Source organism: Mustela lutreola, chromosome 2, assembly GCF_030435805.1.
Source record: "Mustela lutreola isolate mMusLut2 chromosome 2, mMusLut2.pri, whole genome shotgun sequence".
Classification (NCBI taxonomy): Eukaryota; Metazoa; Chordata; class Mammalia; order Carnivora; family Mustelidae; genus Mustela; species Mustela lutreola.
In genome coordinates, this window is record NC_081291.1 from 17210936 (window position 1) to 17229819 (window position 18884).

At 49.7% G+C, this 18884-nt stretch overlaps 2 protein-coding genes across 5 annotated transcripts in view; one reads left to right on the forward strand and one right to left on the reverse strand.

The window, feature by feature from the left end:
- Positions 1–28: 28 nt before the first annotated feature.
- Positions 29–3563, forward strand: LOC131823865 (death domain-containing membrane protein NRADD-like). Of its 4 annotated transcripts, none has more exons than XM_059160728.1 (5): positions 29–385; positions 1595–1753; positions 2416–2599; positions 2718–2848; positions 2935–3563. In XM_059160728.1, the coding sequence occupies exons 2-5, from the start codon at positions 1648–1650 to the stop codon at positions 3252–3254; spliced, it is 741 nt and encodes a 246-aa protein (XP_059016711.1). In that variant the 5' UTR covers positions 29–385; positions 1595–1647; the 3' UTR covers positions 3255–3563. The 4 variants fall into 4 exon arrangements, with proteins under 4 accessions (XP_059016711.1, XP_059016712.1, XP_059016714.1 ...); XM_059160729.1 differs by having other exon boundaries at positions 1672–1753; XM_059160731.1 differs by lacking the exon at positions 29–385 and having other exon boundaries at positions 1295–1753; positions 1921–2599.
- A 2649-nt stretch (positions 3564–6212) lies between these two features.
- Positions 6213–18884, reverse strand: part of SETD2 (SET domain containing 2, histone lysine methyltransferase) — a 125923-nt gene continuing 113251 nt past the window's right edge. The window contains exons 19-21 of the mRNA XM_059160733.1: positions 9233–9313; positions 7358–7459; positions 6213–7046 (exon numbers count right to left, since the gene is read on the reverse strand). Of these exons, the coding sequence (XP_059016716.1) occupies positions 6885–7046; positions 7358–7459; positions 9233–9313 (345 nt within the window). The 3' untranslated portion in view covers positions 6213–6884. The remainder of the gene's footprint in view (positions 7047–7357; positions 7460–9232; positions 9314–18884) is intronic.

Below are 18884 nucleotides of genomic sequence, written 5' to 3' on the forward strand. Positions count from 1 at the left end.
CCGCGTGGCCTCAGTTTCCCCAGCCGCCCCTCCCCTGTCCCCGGGGACCCCACCCGCGGATCCTCCCCAGCGGCTCGTTCTCTCGCTCCCTCGCGACACCTCCGCACGTGTGCGCGCCCCTGCGCGGGGTGGGACCGTGGACGGCCGCGCCCCCCGCCCCGCCCCCCTGCGCGCCCCCGCGCTCCGGCCTAGGCCCCTCCTCCGTGGGCGCTCGGGCTGGCTCCCGGGACCGCCCGCCCCGCCCAGCTCCGCGCCTCGCCGGAGCTGGCCTCCCCAGGGACGGCACGCAGCCTTCCCGGCTGGCCCACTGGAGCCTGGCGGCGCAGAGGCGCGGGTCTCGCTAGCCTGAGTGGATCCTGGGAGACACGAGGGGCGGCTGCCGCAGGTCAGGAGGGGGTTGGGAACAGAGCCCCGGATCTTACCCCCGACCGAGAGGTGGGGGCTGCTTTTCTGTCCCCCTACCTCGAGGCCCACGATCCTGCGAGTGTAGGCCGTCGTGGTGCGGGCGTCCGTGTTGGCACGCGTGGACGTATTTTGTAGCCCGGAGACGAGTGTGTGTGTGTATGTAGGCGGGAGTGGGGGTGGGGGCTTCAGCCCCGCAGCTCAGGGTGGGTCGGGCAGATGGAGGCCTGGCGTGGCTAGGCGCGCTGGTCACAGGCCCACCTGCCATCCAGGATCCAGGAAGGGGCCCCTTACGGGGTAAGTGATACAAATGTATAACCCTAACTCGCGACAAGGACCACTGCAGTCTCTGTCCCAAACCCACTTGCTGACTGGGCAGGGAAGTGAGTTTGGAGACCAGGCCGGATGTGGTGGTGGATGTTGGGGAGTTAAAGGGCCTGCCCCCAGGTTTCTTTTTGGTGCCTTTCTGGGCAAGATCCATTCTCAGCCCAGATGGGGCTTCTCTTATCCAAGCCTTAGGAAGCAGATTCCAGCAGGATCAGCCCTGTAGGTCCAGGTGGGTCCTGGGACTAAGTAGTCCTGTCCTTTAGGTTTCTTGCTTCCAGGCCATCTGAATTCCCAGGTGAGAAGGGACCAGGGGGCCTCTGGGCCACCAAGGAACCCTTCTGTCCAGTTTCCGGGCAGGAGGTGAGGGCTGGATCTGACCCTGGAGGCAGGAGCGGGGCCGTAGTCACAGGAAGCCCTGCCTTGGAGACTTGGGTTCTGCTGGCTCATGCTGTGAAATCTGGGGGAGCCCCCCACCCCACCCTGCCAGCAAGTCTCCAGCCTGGCTCTGGTTGAGGTGGGGATGGGAGTCTCTGTGGTCTTCCCACGCCATCCCTGGACTCACGCCATCCCTGGACTCAAATCCCAGGGGTTTGCTAAGGTTTCCAAGCTGCTCTCTTCCATCCTGAGCTGTACCCTGGCTCCTCCAGCTTTGGCCTGTGGGGACTAGCTCTGTCTACCCCACCCCATCTCACACAGGAGGGAACTGGTCCAGGTTGGTGAATGGGGAGCTTGGAGAGGTGGGGTGGGTAACCAGCCCTGGAGTCAATCAGGATGGAGTGAGCCAGGATTTGGAGACAAATGACACCAACACCAAGGGACTCCCAGCATCTGGCCTGAAGAATTTTCCCCATCTCACTACACGTAGCGGATTTTGGACTCAGAGAAGACATCTCCCGGCTCCCTTGCCTGAGTGTTGGCATGACACTCCAACCCCTTCTCCAGGAGATGCAGTCCCTGGGAGCCCTGCTGGCTGGCAGAGCCATGCTTCACAACTCCAGCCACAGGGAGGGCATGCTCCATGTGGGTAAGTGTCTTTTGATCCAGATTTGGGGCACTGGGTAGGTGGCTAAGTCCCACACAAGTCCAGTCACAAGCTTTAGAGTCTCCGTACCGTAAGCCCTGCCTGCGCTGGATCGTGGAGATAACTGGCTTCCAGGCAGAAGCAAGCAGCAGCATTCTTTTGCCTTCTAGCTCAGCTTTATTTTGCAAAACTTTACAAGGTCTCCTGTGCAGAAGCCCCTATGGGGACCAGCATGTATCAATTTGCTCTCATGGTCCAAACATGGTGGGAGACACAGGACACACTGTGATGCTGCCATAGACAGAGGAGGCACAGCAGGAGCCAGAAAAGGGAGAGACTGGGAGAGATCAAGGAAGCCTTCCCAGAGTAGGCGATACCTGCCAGTTGGAGAAGAGCAAGAGCAGACGTCTGGACACCAGAGAGGAGAACACCCCCCCACACCCCAGGAAGGGCTAGGTGTCTAACAGTGGTGAGCAGAGAGGAGGAAGCTGTTGGAGACGAGGGTGGGATAATGAGCCAATCTTGATGCTGTGGTGTGAATTTTTGATTCTGTGAAGTGGGGACACTTGGTTCAAACCTTTCTGGCAGCAAAGTCTAAGTGACCGCTACTTGGGGCCCTGGCCTTGTTTTCATGCTCTTGATCCTATTTGTCCTTTTCTCTACAGATAAGACCCGGAGGGTGCAGGACAGGAACAGGGAAGAGGTATGGGTAGGGGGAGCTCTGGCCCCCAATACCTCCTCCCCATTCCCCCCTGAGCCTCCAGGGGCCTCAGGCAGCATTATCCCTGTCTACTGTGCCCTCCTGGCCACGGTGGTCCTTGGTCTGCTCGCCTACGTGGCCTTCAAGTGGTAGGTACTGCGGGCACTGCCCTATGGCGCACCCCTCCCCATCTGGACTCCCGGCCAGCTCCCTCTCTGTCTCAGTGAAGGCTGGAACAGGTTGGCGGGTCCCCCCTGCTCCCTACAGCTGGCGCTCACATAAACAAAGACAGCAGCTGGCCAAAGCTCGGACTGCAGAGCTGGGGGCCCTCGACAGGGACCAGAGGCATGGGGACAGCGTTGTCTTCCTGGACAATCCCCAGCTGCCCGGGAGCCAGGGTGAGCCTCCTTCCCCAATCTACAGACTTTCAGACCCTCTCAGCCATACCGCCCATCCCATCTGACCCTCTTGTCTCCCACCCCAGGGCCACATCCTGAACTTGGCTGCCGGCTCTACCTTCATCTCTCTCGGCAGCAGCAAGAGGAAGTGGAACGGCTCCTGGAAGTGTCCGGCGAACCTGACAAGGGCTGGCAGGGCCTGGCCAGCCGCCTGGGCTACCATGCGGACGCTGTGGAGATCATGGCCCAGGGCCAGGTGCCAGCCCACACCCTACTGAGGGACTGGGCTGTCAAAGAAGGCAGTGGGGCCACCCTCAGGGTGCTGGAGGACGCCCTGGCCGCCCTGGGCCGTGAAGATGTGGTCCGGCTTCTGAGCTCCCCAGCTGAGGGCTGCTCTGTGGTGTGAGCGATGTCACCACAGCCTGGCCTCTCAGGGAACCTGCTTTGGTGCTTCCCCCCTACTCCACATATGCTTTTCCTTCCTTGAGCTTCCTGGCATTGGTGGCTTCAGCCTGCTCTGGTAGGAGGGAACAGAGAAGACCCGGCCACCATTCACCTCCCCTTGTCCTACCTTCCTCCAGGACAGGACCAGGACATGGGGGATTTAGCCGGGAGGAGTGGCCCTGCCCTCATCCTCCCCATTCCATCTCCTCTTATTCAGCCTCAGCTGGTTTTTCTACTTTTGTATCTCCTATTAAAGGCAACTTTGGACTACTGTGCCGCCTCTGACTCCTTGGGCCTGTGGGACAGTTGGGTGGCTGTGAGGCGGAGGCCCAGAAAAAGTAGAGGGTCCCTGGGATGTGGGAGGAGCGTGTGAGTGGCTGTGTGTCCCAGCAAGCACTGGAGGCACCGGCTGGCATTCACGTCCTGTGCCTGCCGTGCCCTGGCTGCGCGTGGGAGCAAGCTGGTTTAGCTTTCTGAACTTCAGCTTCCCTTGCTGGAGGACAGTAACTGGGATGGCGTGTTCAGGAGCCCCCCCCACCCCCCAACCCCTTACACTCTCAGATTGGTACCAAGAGGCCTTGGGCTTGAGACCATTTTTGTGATTCTGCTGTAACCAGTACCAAGGGGGGGCTGGAGGCAGACGCCCTGGGCCGCAGGTCACCTCTAGATGAGAAAAACAGGAGAAAGACTCTTAGAAGACTCACGCAAGTTCCAAACATGACTCCATAGCTGCTTCTGTGATTTTCACACAAGCCGAGGGCCTGCAGGTCAAACCCCCTGCCCAAGGGGCCTGTACCCCACGAGTCTGCCCACCCGGAAGAAGCAGGCAGGTCAGTTACTGCCTTCAGAAGGGGTTGCTGCAGCAGACAGGCCCCTGCCTAGGAACAGTGGCCACCATCCTGGCAACCACAAGGGTCAGAGCACTGAAGCAACAGCCACCCGAGCTCAGGAGTCGTGGGGTTCAGTGGGGGCCCAGGGAGGCCTGGGCTTCATCCTATTCTGCTGTGCCGTGATCGGGAGCGGCTGTTCTGAGTGCCCAGCATCAAACCGCTGCTCCTCAGAAACCCTTCGCCAGGGCTGCTTAACCCTGGAAATCTCATCCTTAAGGAAGGGCAGGTGAAGATGACTGTTGGGCAAAAACCTGGGAAACCCAGAAGGGAAAGCAGGAGGGGCTCGGCGTTCAGTTGGATGAAATTAGACCGGTCCCTGCTGGGAGAGCTCACACCTCGGGGGGCTGGGAGTGCGTCCCAGGGCTCCTGAGGACCGGACTGGCCCTGGATGTGCAAGCCAGTGCGGAGCTTCTCCATTGGCTGGCAACTCTTGTCATAACTAAGGGGGAGTGGAGTCTCAAGGTGTCAAGGGATGGGGAATGTTTCCGAAAAAACTTCATAGGGAGCTAAGGTAACACAATCCCTCTCCAAAGGTGTCCTGTCTGAAACTCTGCAACTCCCTGGTCATGCCCCTTTAATGGAAGGCCACCTAAATGTCCTTGGAACATCTGAAACCTGGAGCCTCGGGTCAAACCATGAGTTTGACTTGGTTGGGAGCAGCAGCAGAGCGTAGAGCCGCACCCCTGCACCACAAACCCCCCCCCCCCCCGAAAAGGGAGCCACTCCCTTTTCATGCGCACATTAACGGAGATATTCTCTATAATAGCTCTCAAATGTTAAGAGGGTTGAATTAGAGTCCATCCACTTGAGATAATGTGCCTTAAATAGTTTTGAGAAGGCCGCAGTAGCCTGGGAAAACACTTTGGCTACATTATTAAATAGCATGCCTAATGAGCAGGACTTTAAAATAGGTGTTTTTCTCCTCTTTTAGCAATGAGGATAGGAGTTCCTGAGCCTCTCTGAGCCTGAATCTCCTCCAAACAGTGCCAGCCCCCGTCCCCAGGGTTGTAGGGATTAAGCGAGTACAACCCGAGCTCCAAGTGCCAAGCACAGCACCTAGCAGGCGAGTGCTGACGGCCATCCACCCTACCCAAGACTGAGGGAGCCACAGCCCCTTCCCCAAGGGCGTGGCTGCAGGGAGCAAAACAGCCCTGGAGAGGAAGAGATGGGACCAATCTCTGCAAAGATGGCTCCAGACCAGCCTGCAGCCGGCGGTCCTCCTGAAGCCCAGGCAACTGGTCCATTAAAGTGGAGGGCGGGGGTGGGGGTGGGGGGACGACGACACTGAACCCCACCTCCTCCGGGTGTCCACTTTTTATTTTATTTTATTTTTTTTATTTTTTATTTTATTTATTTTTATTTATTTGACAGAACACAAGTAGGCAGAGAGGCAGGCAGAGAGAGAGGAGGAAGCAGGCTCCCTGCTGAGCAGAGAGCCCGATGCGGGACTCGATCCCAGGACCCTGAGATCATGACCTGAGCCGAAGGCAGCGGCTTAACCCACTGAGCCACCCAGGCGCCCTGGTGTCCACTTTTTAATCACAGCCTGGGCACTGTACCCCCTTACATGGGTCCTCCCTCTAGTGCCTGCCCAACCCCAGTGTCAGGGTGCCTGGTGGGGGAGGGCAGGGAACCTGCCCACCGAAGGAGCATTCCAATGAGCCTGGGGACCTCAAGTTCTGGAGGGAAGAGGGTCAATGCATCTCTCCTCAGCTAGGAAGTGTAAAGCGGAAGACTCGTGCCCATCTCCTGCCTGACCTATGAACCAAAGTGAAGAAGCCACAGCCAATGAGGCCCTCAGGTCCGCTTCTTTTGCTCTGGAATACAGGTAGCACAAGCTGACTCCAACCTGAACACACACATAAGATCCCAAGGCCACAAGTGTCAGTCACAGCGAGACCTGTGGAGAACTCCAAGCTCAAGGATTAACTCTGAACTTCAAACAACTATGGCCACCATCTCTCCTGTCTCCAGTGACACCACTATTTACAAATATGCCTAACTAGCTTTTAGGGAACACACATGCCAAGTTCTTTAATTGATTTTATTTTTTACATAAAAAGTTCAGTAAAAATTGGATAAAGTAAAGTGATTTTAAGCAGTAAATCAATCTTATCAACATAGCACAAGGCTGGCCAAAACCACAAGGCAGCCTGCTTTGAATATTTACATGATAACAAATTAAACCTTGCAGGAGAACTTAAAACCGTCCTTACAAAGTCTTCCTGTGATCTAGCATGTAGAGGCTAAAAGCAAAATGAAAAACAAACGAAACCAGGAAAAAACAAATTATTTTCAATATATTCACATATACATTAAAATATTATACAGATCGTCAGGGTGAGGGGTCGTGGGTGGGGATGCGCATGGGTCTGTGCGCTGACAGCACCGCCAAGGAGGAGACCCAGGTTTGGGAGTGGGGCTAGGCCTGGCCAGGATCTTAGCGGGGTCCTTCCCTAAGCCCTTGCCTCTGATGGGCCTCCAACCACACCCCAACAGCTCATGACCAGGGATCGCTTGTTGTAGAGGGGGCTCGTTTTCGTGGCTTTCAGCTGAAATCTGCAGGTCTGAATTCCCCAGGGCGACATGTCACCAGTAACACAGCCCTGACAGAAGGGGGGGGGGGGGCAGCGGGCCCGCAGGGTTACTTCTGCCGAGTCTGTCCCACCTGCTCACCTGTCCTCCCACCCTGGCCCCACAAGTCACTCTAATTCAGTGTCCTCTTTGGGTTTGTAAACAGCCCCAAACTTCTGCATGTACTTCTTAATGTACTCCTTGGTTTTGTGTTTCACGTTCTCATTGCACTCCAGGTCCTCAGGGTTCTTACAGTACTTCAGCTCCTTGTTCATCACGCCATGGGTCAGCTGTCCAGGACACAGGAAGAGAGACCAGAGTGGAAAGGATCTCAGGGTGTAAGGCCAGACCGGTGCCACGGGGCCCTTCTCACCAAGACTTGGGTTGAGTAAAGAGACAGGCTGGGGCCAGCGGGGGCGGGGGTCAACAGAAAGGGGAGGCTAAGCTCGGCGAGCCCTACCCTCCAGCAGGGTGCCCTCCCTTCCCTAACCTTCCCTCCCTCTCCCTGGGTCCCCAGCCCCAGCCTCTGGCAAGGAAATCCCATTTTCTATGATGAAGGGTACACGGTTTGCCCAGAACATCATCTGGGCAGAGGGGATACCTTGCGAGCTAGGTGTTTGAAGTCTTCAGTTGTGGTGATCCTTCCCACTTTGCAGTCAGGTTTCCGGTAAGGGTTCAGGCACTGGACGATGAACTGCGACATCTGCAGGCAGGAGAAAGAGCACACGCTGCTCACAAGTACAGAGAGGGCAAGGGGTTGCGCTGAGGACATAATGAGACAGCCAATCCTTCCTGTTTCGCCACTCAGGTTGGCTGGTTTTGGATAGAAGAATGCTATGAGGCCAGTGGGGTAGAAGAGAAAAGGATCCTAGGTCAGCCCCAAGAGGGACAGAGCTGCCTTGGATAGATGAGCAAGCCGGACTTAGAGCAGAAGAAGCAGACCCAGGCAAGGGCCCCCACGGCTGAATCTCATGGCAGCCCCGGGTCTCCGCTAAAAAATCTCCCATCCTTGGCATAAGGAGAGACTACGGCCTTGGAGGCAGAGCAGAGAAAACATTCTGGTGCTACCAGCAGGCTCAGCCATGCCACGAACACAGGCATTTGTTGCAGAAGGTCACTTAGATCTGCTGTTACACGTCACCTGACCCCCACTGCAGCAACAGGAAGCACGTCAGGCCTGGTGAGCTAGCCAGTGCGAGAAGCCCGGGGCAGGACCCTTTCCCATACACAATGTCCAGTGTCCTCCTGAGCTGTCTCTACAGTGTCTATCCTACCAGAGGCTCTCAGAAGAGACCCCTGCACAGGACCTCTCAAAGCACCTGTGGTGCTAAGACCCCAGAGTACAAAGGAAGCAAAGAGGTCAGCGATCGCCACTTTGTCAGGGAGCACCATGAACAGGGTCTCCCTATCCCTGAAACTCCAGAATGCTCCCGACATTCAAAGGACAAGGCTGTTATCACCAGGTAGGCACTGAACAAACAGCTGCTGGTTGGCTGAGCCGAAATACCAGTAAGTTCACACAGGCAGAACCACAAACTAAATTTTAGCTTTGGAAAGGGCTTTTACTCAGTTTTTCTATGGTCTTCTGGCCCCCATACTCTCTCACTTCAGTCCACTTCCCCAAATAGTCAGGGAATTCCTTCTTCCTGGCTTCCAGCCCTGCACGGGTGCCCCATAACTGCCCGACACACAGGCCCTGGATGAAGCAGCCGCAGTGGCCGGCCTCACCCCCCAACACCCTGCACATGCCCTCCGCTACGGCCTGTCGACTACTTACAATTCCCTCGAAGGGAAGATGATTTCTTTTGCTACTGCATGTTCTACTGCCTGAAGTTCCATCCCTCCCGATCCACCTGGTCCCTTCCTAAGCCCGACTCAACAGCCCTTCCTGACACCCCGAACAGTGGCATCCAGCCCCCAGATGGCATGCTCGGCACACAGTGGCCATTCCTTATTCACAGGTCTGTTTCCTCTAACAGTCAGTGAATCAAGACTGGAGTTCAGAATCTAGATGCCCTGAGACAGACAAGGCTGGTGCCCTGATAGCTGGAGACACACACTGCCAGTAGCATGAAGAGAAGCTGCTTTCTCCCAATCCCCTGAGGATGAGGCAGCCACCAAATGAAAGGCTGCAGGAACAGAACTGGACTTTGAGCCAGAGGGCTGGAGTTCAGGTCTTCTGTCTAGAACTTATCTTCTCTGAACCTTAAGAGGTCCTCCACCTGCATAAGATGACAGTTCCTGTCTTGCCTACCTCAGGAGCAGCTAGAGGGATGAAATGACAATGGATATGAAAGTGTTAACCACCCACCTACAAAGGACCGTTCCAGCGGGTCCCCCTCACGTGGCGACCATACAGTCACACCAAAAAAGCAAGGGAAGACCCAAATGCAGGGCAGCCTAACACTCAGGACAAGAAAGGAAAGGGCTCAGGCTTAAGCCTGTGGAGCTTAGGCCCACACCCACCAAACCTTACCTCTTTTCTGAATACTTCTTTGCTTTTCTTAGCCAGCTCACTGGAGGTGTCCGCTTCTGCTGTCTTGGGCTTTTTTGAGGTCTAGAAATGGAAAAGAAAACGTTAACAGTGCTGGCACAAGAGGTCAGGTCAGTGATGTCCTGATGTTCCAGAATGCTCCTTTCTTTCCCCCAGTTGGGATACCTGACTCGTAGTATTAAGATCCACTTAGAATCCTAAGCGAGCATGGCTGGGAGTCAGCGTGGCTGCTGTTAGCCACAGTCTCACCTCACGTTTCAATCCTGACACCTGGCTGTGGCCTCCTTCCTCTGAACCACATTCTCTGCCCTAAGTTAAAGTTACATCCTTGATGTTCCTAGCATTTCCAGTTGTTTCAGAGTCACCCTCTCTGCAGAGGAACGTGCTGTTTGATGGACCTCTCAGGTTCCTGTTCTGAGCGTCAGGACGCACACTGTCAAGTGAGGCCTGGGCTCAGGGAGTTCCACTTCTCCCAGCTCTGACCTTCTAGGATTCCAGGATAAGGGCAGAATGCTCTGTTCTGAAGACCTTTCACACGGAACTGGACAGTCAGACCACACCACGGTCCTCATCCAGGCCTCTCCGTTCCCCCTGGGCACATGTCATCTTTCCTCCGAAGGCAGTATGGCTGCACTGTAGGGAAGAGTCTCAGCCCTCAGCAGAGGCTCCCTGCGGCCTGGTATCTCCAGCTCAGGAATGTGAAGACTAAAGACAGGTCACAGTCCGGGGGGCAGGGGTGGGCCGTGGAGACGAGGGCCGTCCAAGTAAGTGAACAGATTAATCGATGCAAAGACACAGAAAATACTCTGTCCCAAGCTGGTAAGATGATAACAAACCTAAAAATACTCCTTCCCCGCTGTGCTAGAGAGGAGGCTGCCAAGCTCCTCCTCAGCAGCCACTGCCAAGAGGCCGGAGGCTGGCAGCCCTGGCATTCAGAGCACCTGCCACGCAGGGCCATCTCCCCACACCTCTGCCCACCAGCAACCATCAAGCCCCTCACTAGTAAACATAATTTTCCAGAGAAAAGATTTACAAGCATTCCCTTCGGAAAGCTTTCAGACGGACAGAGACACCGCAGTTGCTATTAGAGGTACTTCATGTTTCGGCTAGCCGCTGAGAGCAGAGAATTTCTCGACTCCCCTCCCATCCCCTAGTGCTGATTATTTCATTTCCATAAACAGTCTGAAGGCACTGGTGATGGAGGAGCTATTCAGCTCCCTTTGCTCTGGACTGGCTCCAGAGAAAGGTGGCACTCCCTTGGCTTTGGGCTGCTACAAATCTGCTTTCTCTGATTTGTTATAAAAACCTCACATATTTGCCATTTTTCTACTTTCTGTGGCTGTGGGAGCAGCAAGGGGAGGGCAGAGTACATACAGATTCAGAACATAGAGATTCGACCTGTTTTCAGGAAACGGGACCAAAAAGCACACTGTAACTCTGTTTCCTAATGTTTTGCTTTGGGGTTTTGTGGTTATTTTTTCCAGTAAGGGAGTGGGCCGCTGTGCTTCACGGTAAGACCTCAGGTAGCAAGGGCTCAAGAAGGGCCTGAATAAGCCAAGGAAACTTCGACACACCCTCAGCTGCTCTCAGAAATGAGGAGCAACAGGAAGGCTTCCAGAAAGCCCCTGGAGGTAGGACAGCCGTCTCAAGGCTCCTGGCCCTACAGGAGAGGCCAGGCTCTCAGTAAGGGCGCTGTGTAAGGAGGAGTGTTCGGCTTCCCTCTGAATGGGGTAGGTGTTCAGAAAGCTAGTAAGTAAGCCTAGTGCATATGTAACAGCTTTCTAATTTAATCTCTGACTTGGTGAGGGTGGTAGAGCATTAAAGACACAGTTACAGAGTGCAGCCCACTCAGTTCTGTCTAGCTCTTGTGGTCCTTTTGAGAGCTGAGCAACTGGGGCTGAGAAAAGAAAATGAAGGGTGCCTAGACTTACATCATTACCCAAAGGAAGTGCTCAAGGGAATACCTGAAATTCACGTATCCCTCCTTGGTCTGTGGTCTGCAAATGGCATGAGAGATGATTTCAGAAACCGGCTAACACTTCCTCAGGCCCAATGCCGAGCAACACCTGGAGCCAGAGTCTGAGTGAAGGACAGCACCTGACAGACAGGGACATGAAAAACCTCCCCAACTCCAGGAAAGTCCCATTTAAAATGTCAGCCTCTCTATAATATGTAACTTTTAAAACCAGTGTAGATAACCTTCTCAAATGCCTACTGCCAATTAAAAATCCTTCCACACCAGAAAAGACCAAATTAGCCTGGACCAATGGTCCCAGAAACATAACGAGCTCTCCCATGAGGCAGAGAACATCTAGCTGTCATGCAAGTGGTCTTCCTGAGATTCCAGGAATCCATCAGAGAGGGGGAAAGCACTCTGATAGGCAAAACAAACAAACAAAAAAACCCAACAAAACAAAACAAAAAAACTCCACAATGTTTTCCCAGGGTTTCTGCAATAATCAGCTTGCCTTTTCCGCCCACTGGCTCATATGGGGCATCATCAGCCAATGGAGGATTCGGGCGGGAAACTATGAACAGCAGCCAGATGAGAGCACACAATGAAATGTGGGCGGAGGGCCTAGGAGACAGCCAGACCTTACTGCCTCTAGCAGCTCGCCCTGCTGTCAGCCTTCATCAGGGGTATATCTGGACTCCAGGGCATCTGGCTAGAATATGACCAGATATGAATATAACAGGGAAGGCCTAAGTATCTTCACACTACCCGAGGTGAGGTTTCAAGTCTTTCTAGCTCAGAAAGGGAATGATTTTAAGCGTAATGGGTGGCTCTGGTAACCACACACAGTTTGGCACAACAAACGCAAACTCCATCCTCTGTTATATAAGCAGAAATGACCATGTTCCAGAGCTCAAGTGCCTCAGAACTCAGGAGCACAGGCTGGCTGGAAGGAGTCCTGACAAAGAGAGCAGGATATACCAACCTAATGTTTCTCTCTCTGGGGATTTTAGTAAATGTCCTTTGGAACACAAAATGTAAAACATTATTCAAGGAGGAACTTTTGTATCTTTCAGGGCAGCATGAATCCAGAAGCAGAAGTTGAGCTTATCAGAAACACTATACAATTCAACCTAAACTCTGCAACATGTGAGCCTGTGTACATCAATTAAAAGGTGAAGTAAGAAGGAGCCTTGAAAATAATAAAAGCTCAGTATATTCTGTGTTGGAGTTGCGACCACCTCTGGTAGTAGAAAGAACAAAAATACTTATTTCAGTGTTAGTTCTAAATAAGGCACCACACTTCGTTCTGTCAAGAAAAAAAGGGTAGAGACTGGATAAGAACAGAAAGATCTCTAAAGTGGCTTCTAGAAAGAGTGTTTCAAAAGCCTGAATAAATTACACACAGGCCCCATCTACTTCCCCTAAAAGTGGAGCTGATCAACCCGGAACGAAGGTCCTAAAGCCATCACTAAGAACCAGAAGGCCTCCTACTCCTTCCATCTGGCCTTGAGTATAGTACAGTCCTGGGAGTTTCTCTCTGGTCCCCCAGCTATCAGGCAGGCTGTGCTTACTGGGCAACTTAACTATCTGGTCTGCAGAGATCTGGGCTCTGGTTTTTGACAATCCTCTCTCAAATATGATTTCCTGGATCCCTCTCCATTGCTGGGAAGTGATTTCATATGGAATCCTTTTGCAAATTACCCCAATGCCAAAGATGGGACCATTAACTGAAAAGACTCTTGGCCTCTGATCCCATCCTCTTCCGACTCCCTCAACCCAACAAACACTCCACATAGTTACACTTAGGACATCCACTACACTTGTGTCTGAATGTTCATTAAAAGCCAGAAAGCAGCAGTAAAAGCTGCTCTTAATCATGCAAGCAGTCAGGAATGATTCACGTCTGAGTCCTCAAAGGGAAGGCTTGACATTACACTCACCACATGATGGATGATGGAAGAGAGCACAAGCTGACAAAGAGGAGGGAACAACACTGGAGGAAAACAGAGAAGGAGGACTCTCACAGATGCTTAGTCTCAGCATCAAAAGCTTTCAAAACCAACCATCCAGCATCTCACAGCACTCCTTAAAGAATTCTCTGCCCATTACACACCTTACCCATATGGGTACCATATCCCCCTAATGTTTCAAAAAACCACCAATTTACTGATGACTCAAACCTAAACAGAACTGCCTACCAGCCATTTCTTATCCTGGATCCTGTAAGAAGCTCAAATTCCACACTCAACTTATTTCCAAACCTCCTCCTCATCTTTCCTTCATCCCCTAGACTGAATAATGAGATTTTACCTCCCCAAGCCATCGTTAGGCTATCCTTGCCTCTTCCATATCCTTGTTTGTGAAGCCTTGACCACGATGCATCTTAAACATCTTTGCATGAATACCCAAAATCTCCATTCTTAACCCCCCACTTTGCCTAAGCTAATATAATAATCTCTAATCCGATCTCCCTGCTACCATTCTTACCTTTACAAGTGAGCCCATGAGCCCCCAAAATGTATTGCTCAAGGGAAACACATTTAACTGATTCCTCTGCTTTAAAAGCATTCACTGATTCCCAAGTACCTATCATACAGTAATCACATCAGTAGGACACCAAGATCTTAAGACAATTAAAATCTGACCTACATTTCCAGGATCATGACCCAGCTGAAGGCAGACACTTAATGACTGAGTCACACAGGCGCCCCCACAATCAAATTCTTAAAAACCAATTATAAGGACAAAATTATAAGGACAGACAGAAAGGGAACAAAGATATATATTTGGGGGAACAAAGATAAGTATAGTCTTATTAGAAACAACTGTTAAGCAAGGAAAAAATGGAGTAACACCTTTTAAAGTGATGAAAGGGGGAAATAAAGTATCAACTTAGAAGTCTCTACCCAGTAAAAATATCCTTCAAAAATAAAGGTACTCTTGGGCGCCTGGGTGGCTCAGTGGGTTAAGCCGCTGCCTTCGGCTCAGGTCATGATCTCAGGGTCCTGGGATCGAGGCCCGCATCGGGCTCTCTGCTCAGCAGGGAGCCTGCTTCCCTCTCTCTCTCTGCCTGCCTCTCCATCTACTTGTGATTTCTCTCTGTCAAATAAATAAATAAAATCTTTTAAATAAATAAATAAATAAATAAAGGTACTCTGGCAGTTTCTTACAAAACTGAACATACACTTATTATAGGATCCATACCTGTGATTCTCGGTATCTACCAAACGAATGGAAAATTTATGCCCATAAAAACTTCCATAAACTTGGAAGCAACCAAGATGTTCTTCAGTAGCTAGAGGACAAATACATAAACTGTGGTAGATCCAGACAGTGGAATATTGTTAAATGCTAAAAAGAAATGAGCTAGCAAGTCATGAAAAGACTTACTTGTATAATGAAGGAACTTTAAATGTATAATGCTAAGTGAATGAAATGAATTTGAAAAGGCAACATACTATGAGTCCAACTCAATGACATTCTGTAAAAAGCAAAATTAGAGAGACAGTAAAAAGATCAGTGGTTGTCAGGGATAGGAATGAGGGAGGTAGAAAAGGAGGGAGGAACGCACAGAAGGTACGTAGGGCAGTGAAACTATTCTGTTTGATACTGTAACAGTGGATACATGCCATCACACGTTACCAAACCCACAGAGTGTTCGACATCAAGAATCCTAATGCAAACTACAGACTTTGGGGGACAATGATATGTCAAGGCAGGTTCACCGTAATAAACGGACCACTCTGGCAGACTGTTGATAGTGGGGGGGAAGCCGCACATGTGCAGTGACAGGGAGGTGTTATATAGAAATTCTCTGTACTTTACACTCAATTTTGACATGAACCTAAAACTGCCCTAAAAAATAGTCTATTAAAAAATAAAAGAAAACAGGAAAGACAAGAACCTTTTCAGACAAATGAAAACTGAGAGAACTCATCACCATTAGACCTGAAATATTAGAGGAAATATTAAAGGAAACTCTTCAGTCTAAAGGAAAAGGGTTCCAGAAAAAGCTCAAATCTACATGAAAGAATAAAGAGTATGAAAAATGGCAAATATGTGGTCAAAAAAAACCACTTTGCTCCCAAGTTTAAAAAATTTTCTTTAACCTATAATAAACTATTTAAAGCAAAAAATAATAAATTCTGGGGTTCATAGCATATGAAAGAATAAAAAAATATATGGCAACAATAGAACAATGGACAGGAGGGGGCAAAATGTAAGGAGGTTCTTAGAATTATCCATAAAATGGTATTTGATATAACAGGACACTCTAATAAGATAAATATTCATATTGTAAGCTACAGAGCAGTAGTTCTCAAACTTTTATGTCTCAGGATTCCTTTCTGCTCTTCAAATATTGAGGATCCCAGAGAGCTTTTGTTCATATGGGTTCTATCTAACCAAATTTACCATATTAGAAATTAAATTCAGGGGCGCCTTGGTGGCTCAGTCGGTTAAGTGTCTGCCATGGGCTCCAGTCATGATCCCAGGGCCCTGTGATGGAGCCCCACATCAGGCTCCCTGCTTGGCGGGAACCCTCTGCCCCTTCCCCTCAACTTGTGTGCATGCTCTCTCTCTCACATAAAATCTTAAAAAAAGGGGGGGAATTAAATTCAAACAGAAAAAAATATTCATTTCTTTTTAAACAACATTAACAAAACCATCATATGTAAATATAATTTTTTTGTGGAAAGATAACTTTCTTTTCCAAAACTAAAGAAACTGGTAAGAGTGGCACAGTTTTTTATATTTTGGAAATCTCTTTAAATGTCAGGCTTAACAGAAGACAGCTGGATTCTCACTTCCTTCTGTATTCAATCATGTCATGTATCTTTTGGAAAATTCCTCGGTATACTTGGGAATGGATGAGAGTGGCAAAGGCTTATATTTTAGCATGATTATGAAAATAGTTTTGGCCTCATGGCTCCCTTGAAAGGGTCTTAAAATCCCTAAGGATTTATATAATCACTATACTCTGATAGCCACTCCCTAGAGCGGCTACTAAAAAATAAAAGAGGAATGGCTAATAAACCAATAAAAAAGCCAGTGAACTATTTTAGGCAAAAATATAAATTTAATCCAAAAGAAAGTACACACACACACCCCCACAGAAGACAGATGAAAAATTAGAAAATAGTAAGAGGATAGATCTTAAACCCAACCTTACTGACACATTTACTAAATGTCCATAGATTAAACACACCAATCAAAAGGCAGAGACTGTCAGAGTCATGGGTAATGAAAAGGTATGTTGTAAAACCATTCATAAGAGTTTGAGTTTCTCTGCTTTGGTGCTTACAAATCCCTCTATCTGACGCGTCATTCCGAACTTTAGGGCTCTGACAAAAGCCCTGAGATATAAACATTGTAGACATTGAGGAGCCACTCAGCTACTCTCCTGAGAGATGCATTCAATCAATTTTTATTTTAAGTACCTCTAGGTCATAGATAAGCTGAATAAACCTCCTTTTATTCTTGATAGGTAAAGCACCTAAAGCCAAAATCTGTACAAAACCTTCTTAAATCTTTAACCAGTGAAAATTTCATATATAGTTTATTTCTCCTCTGTGAGGAGATTTTAAAAAATCTCTGAAGAACAGCTCTCCTACCACCCAAAGTGCCTGCCCTTCACCAAGTAATGTAAATGTTCCTGAAGTCAGGCATCTCACCACATCACTGCCCACTCAAAGATTTCCCATATGGAGGGGGCAGCCTTCTGCGGCAGGTGATGGGCAGACTTCTCCCAGCTTCCACAGTCCACAGCACCTGAGTGGATTTCACAAGTATTCTCTTCTACCCTCTAGGTAGTGAACCAAAACAACGCCAAAAGAATTATGCATACGCAAAGATCACTAAACTCTAATTTCATAAGAGCTGAAGGTTCAGCTCCTGGCTATCCAGAAATTGATCTTACTGATTCTTTATGTGAATCACTAACTGAAAATCAAGGACAGTTAACACAGGAGTCGCAGGGATCACCCCATGAGCAGGCGAGCTATCTGAGTGGTGGGGGCTCAGGGCATACCACCATCATCCCTCACCCTCAACCACAGCACACAGCACTTTACACAGGACTCCTAACTACTATGAGCTGTTCTCCTTAAAAGAATTTCCACACTTGACACTTGCTGTGTTTACACACAAGACAGAAGCAGAATCAAAGACTGCAATAATCTTTGACTCCGAAGTTATACAGACCAGTATGTCTCTTTATGTTTATGCTGGCGTGAGCTGCATTTTTGTTATTTACAACTGAAAGAGCATTTGCAAATATAAAGGTGCAATATTAAAGATGCTGCAGGGGAGCCTGGGTGGCTCAGCAGGTTAAAGCCTCTGCCTTCAGCTTGGGTCATGATCTCAGGGTCCTGGGATGGAGCCCCACATCGGGCTCTAAAAATTCAGAACAGCGCTACAGATAGAGGGATTTGTAAGCACCAAAGCAGAGCAACTCAAACTCTTATGAATGGTTTTATAACATATCTTTTCATTACCCATGACTCTCTGCTTAGCGGGAGCCTGCTTCCCCCTTCTCTCTCTCTACCTACCTCACTGCCTACTTGTGATCTCTGTCTGTCAAATAAATAAATAAAATCTTATAAAAAAAATATGCTGCAAACAACAAAATATTTTATATGCAAGAATAGGGAGAAAAATTTTAGACAAAAGCAAATAGCCATAGAAAGACAGTTTGTTTTCCTTTCTTCTGAATTACATGGCTAAAGTTTTTTGAGCTGGGACGCCTGGGTGGCTCAGTTGGTTAAGCAGCTGCCTTCGGCTCAGGTCATGATCCCAGCGTCCTGGGATCGAGTCCCACATCAGGCTCCTTGCTCAGCAGGGAGCCTGCTTCTCCCTCTGCCTCTGCCTGCCATTCTGTCTGTCTGTGCTCGCTCTCTCCTCCTCTCTCTCTCTGATAAATAAATAAAATCTTTGAAAAAAAAAAAAAAAGAATTTAAAAAAAAAAAAAAGTGTTTTGAGCTGATTACCAAATATGCCATTTACGTAAAATCTAACATTAGGTGTAAAACCTCAAATTGGTTTTTACCTTCTGCTCAGGTAGAAATGGTACACCTATTTCACGAACAGGCAAACGCACTCAAGAAACTGAAGTTATATTATAAAAGTCCTGTTTTGGTCTGACTCTGATTCCATGTGGGAGAGAAAACATCTCTAACCTATCATTATCTGTTCACAATAAGAACTGTATTTGGGGGGCACCTGGGTGGCTCGGTGGGTTGAGCCTCTGCCTTCGGCTCAGGTCATGATCCCAGGATCCTGGGATCAAGCCCCGCATCGGGCTCTCTGCTCAGCGGGGAGCCTGCTTCCTCCTCTCTGTCTGCCTGCCTCTCTGCCTACTTGTGATCTCCATCTGTCAAATAAATGAATAAAATCTTAAAAAAAAAAACAACAACTGTATTTGGCAGCCTAATTACTTTGTGCACTCTCACTATGATCTGAATTCCCAGAGAGTGAGTTATGTATGTATTTGTACTAAGGCAAAGAAGAAGAATGGATCAGTTTCTCTCCTATTTTCTCTGAAAGGAGGTATCTTTGTATCTCTATTAGAGGTCTCACTCTGGGGACACCAGTGGCTAAGTCGGTTAAGTGTCTGCCTTTGGTTCAGGTCATGATCCCAGGGTCCTGGGTTTGAGTCTCGCACTCCCTGCTCTGTGGAGA

Excerpts from the sequence above, each read along its gene's own strand:
- LOC131823865 (XM_059160728.1), top strand. The coding sequence starts at position 1,648 with ATGACACTCCAACCCCTTCTCCAGGAGATGCAGTCCCTGGGAGCCCTG. Across the intron at positions 2,600-2,717 it reads GCCTACGTGGCCTTCAAGTG|CTGGCGCTCACATAAACAAA; the intron begins GTAGGTACTGCG and ends TGCTCCCTACAG. Across the intron at positions 2,849-2,934 it reads CCAGCTGCCCGGGAGCCAGG|GGCCACATCCTGAACTTGGC; the intron begins GTGAGCCTCCTT and ends CTCCCACCCCAG.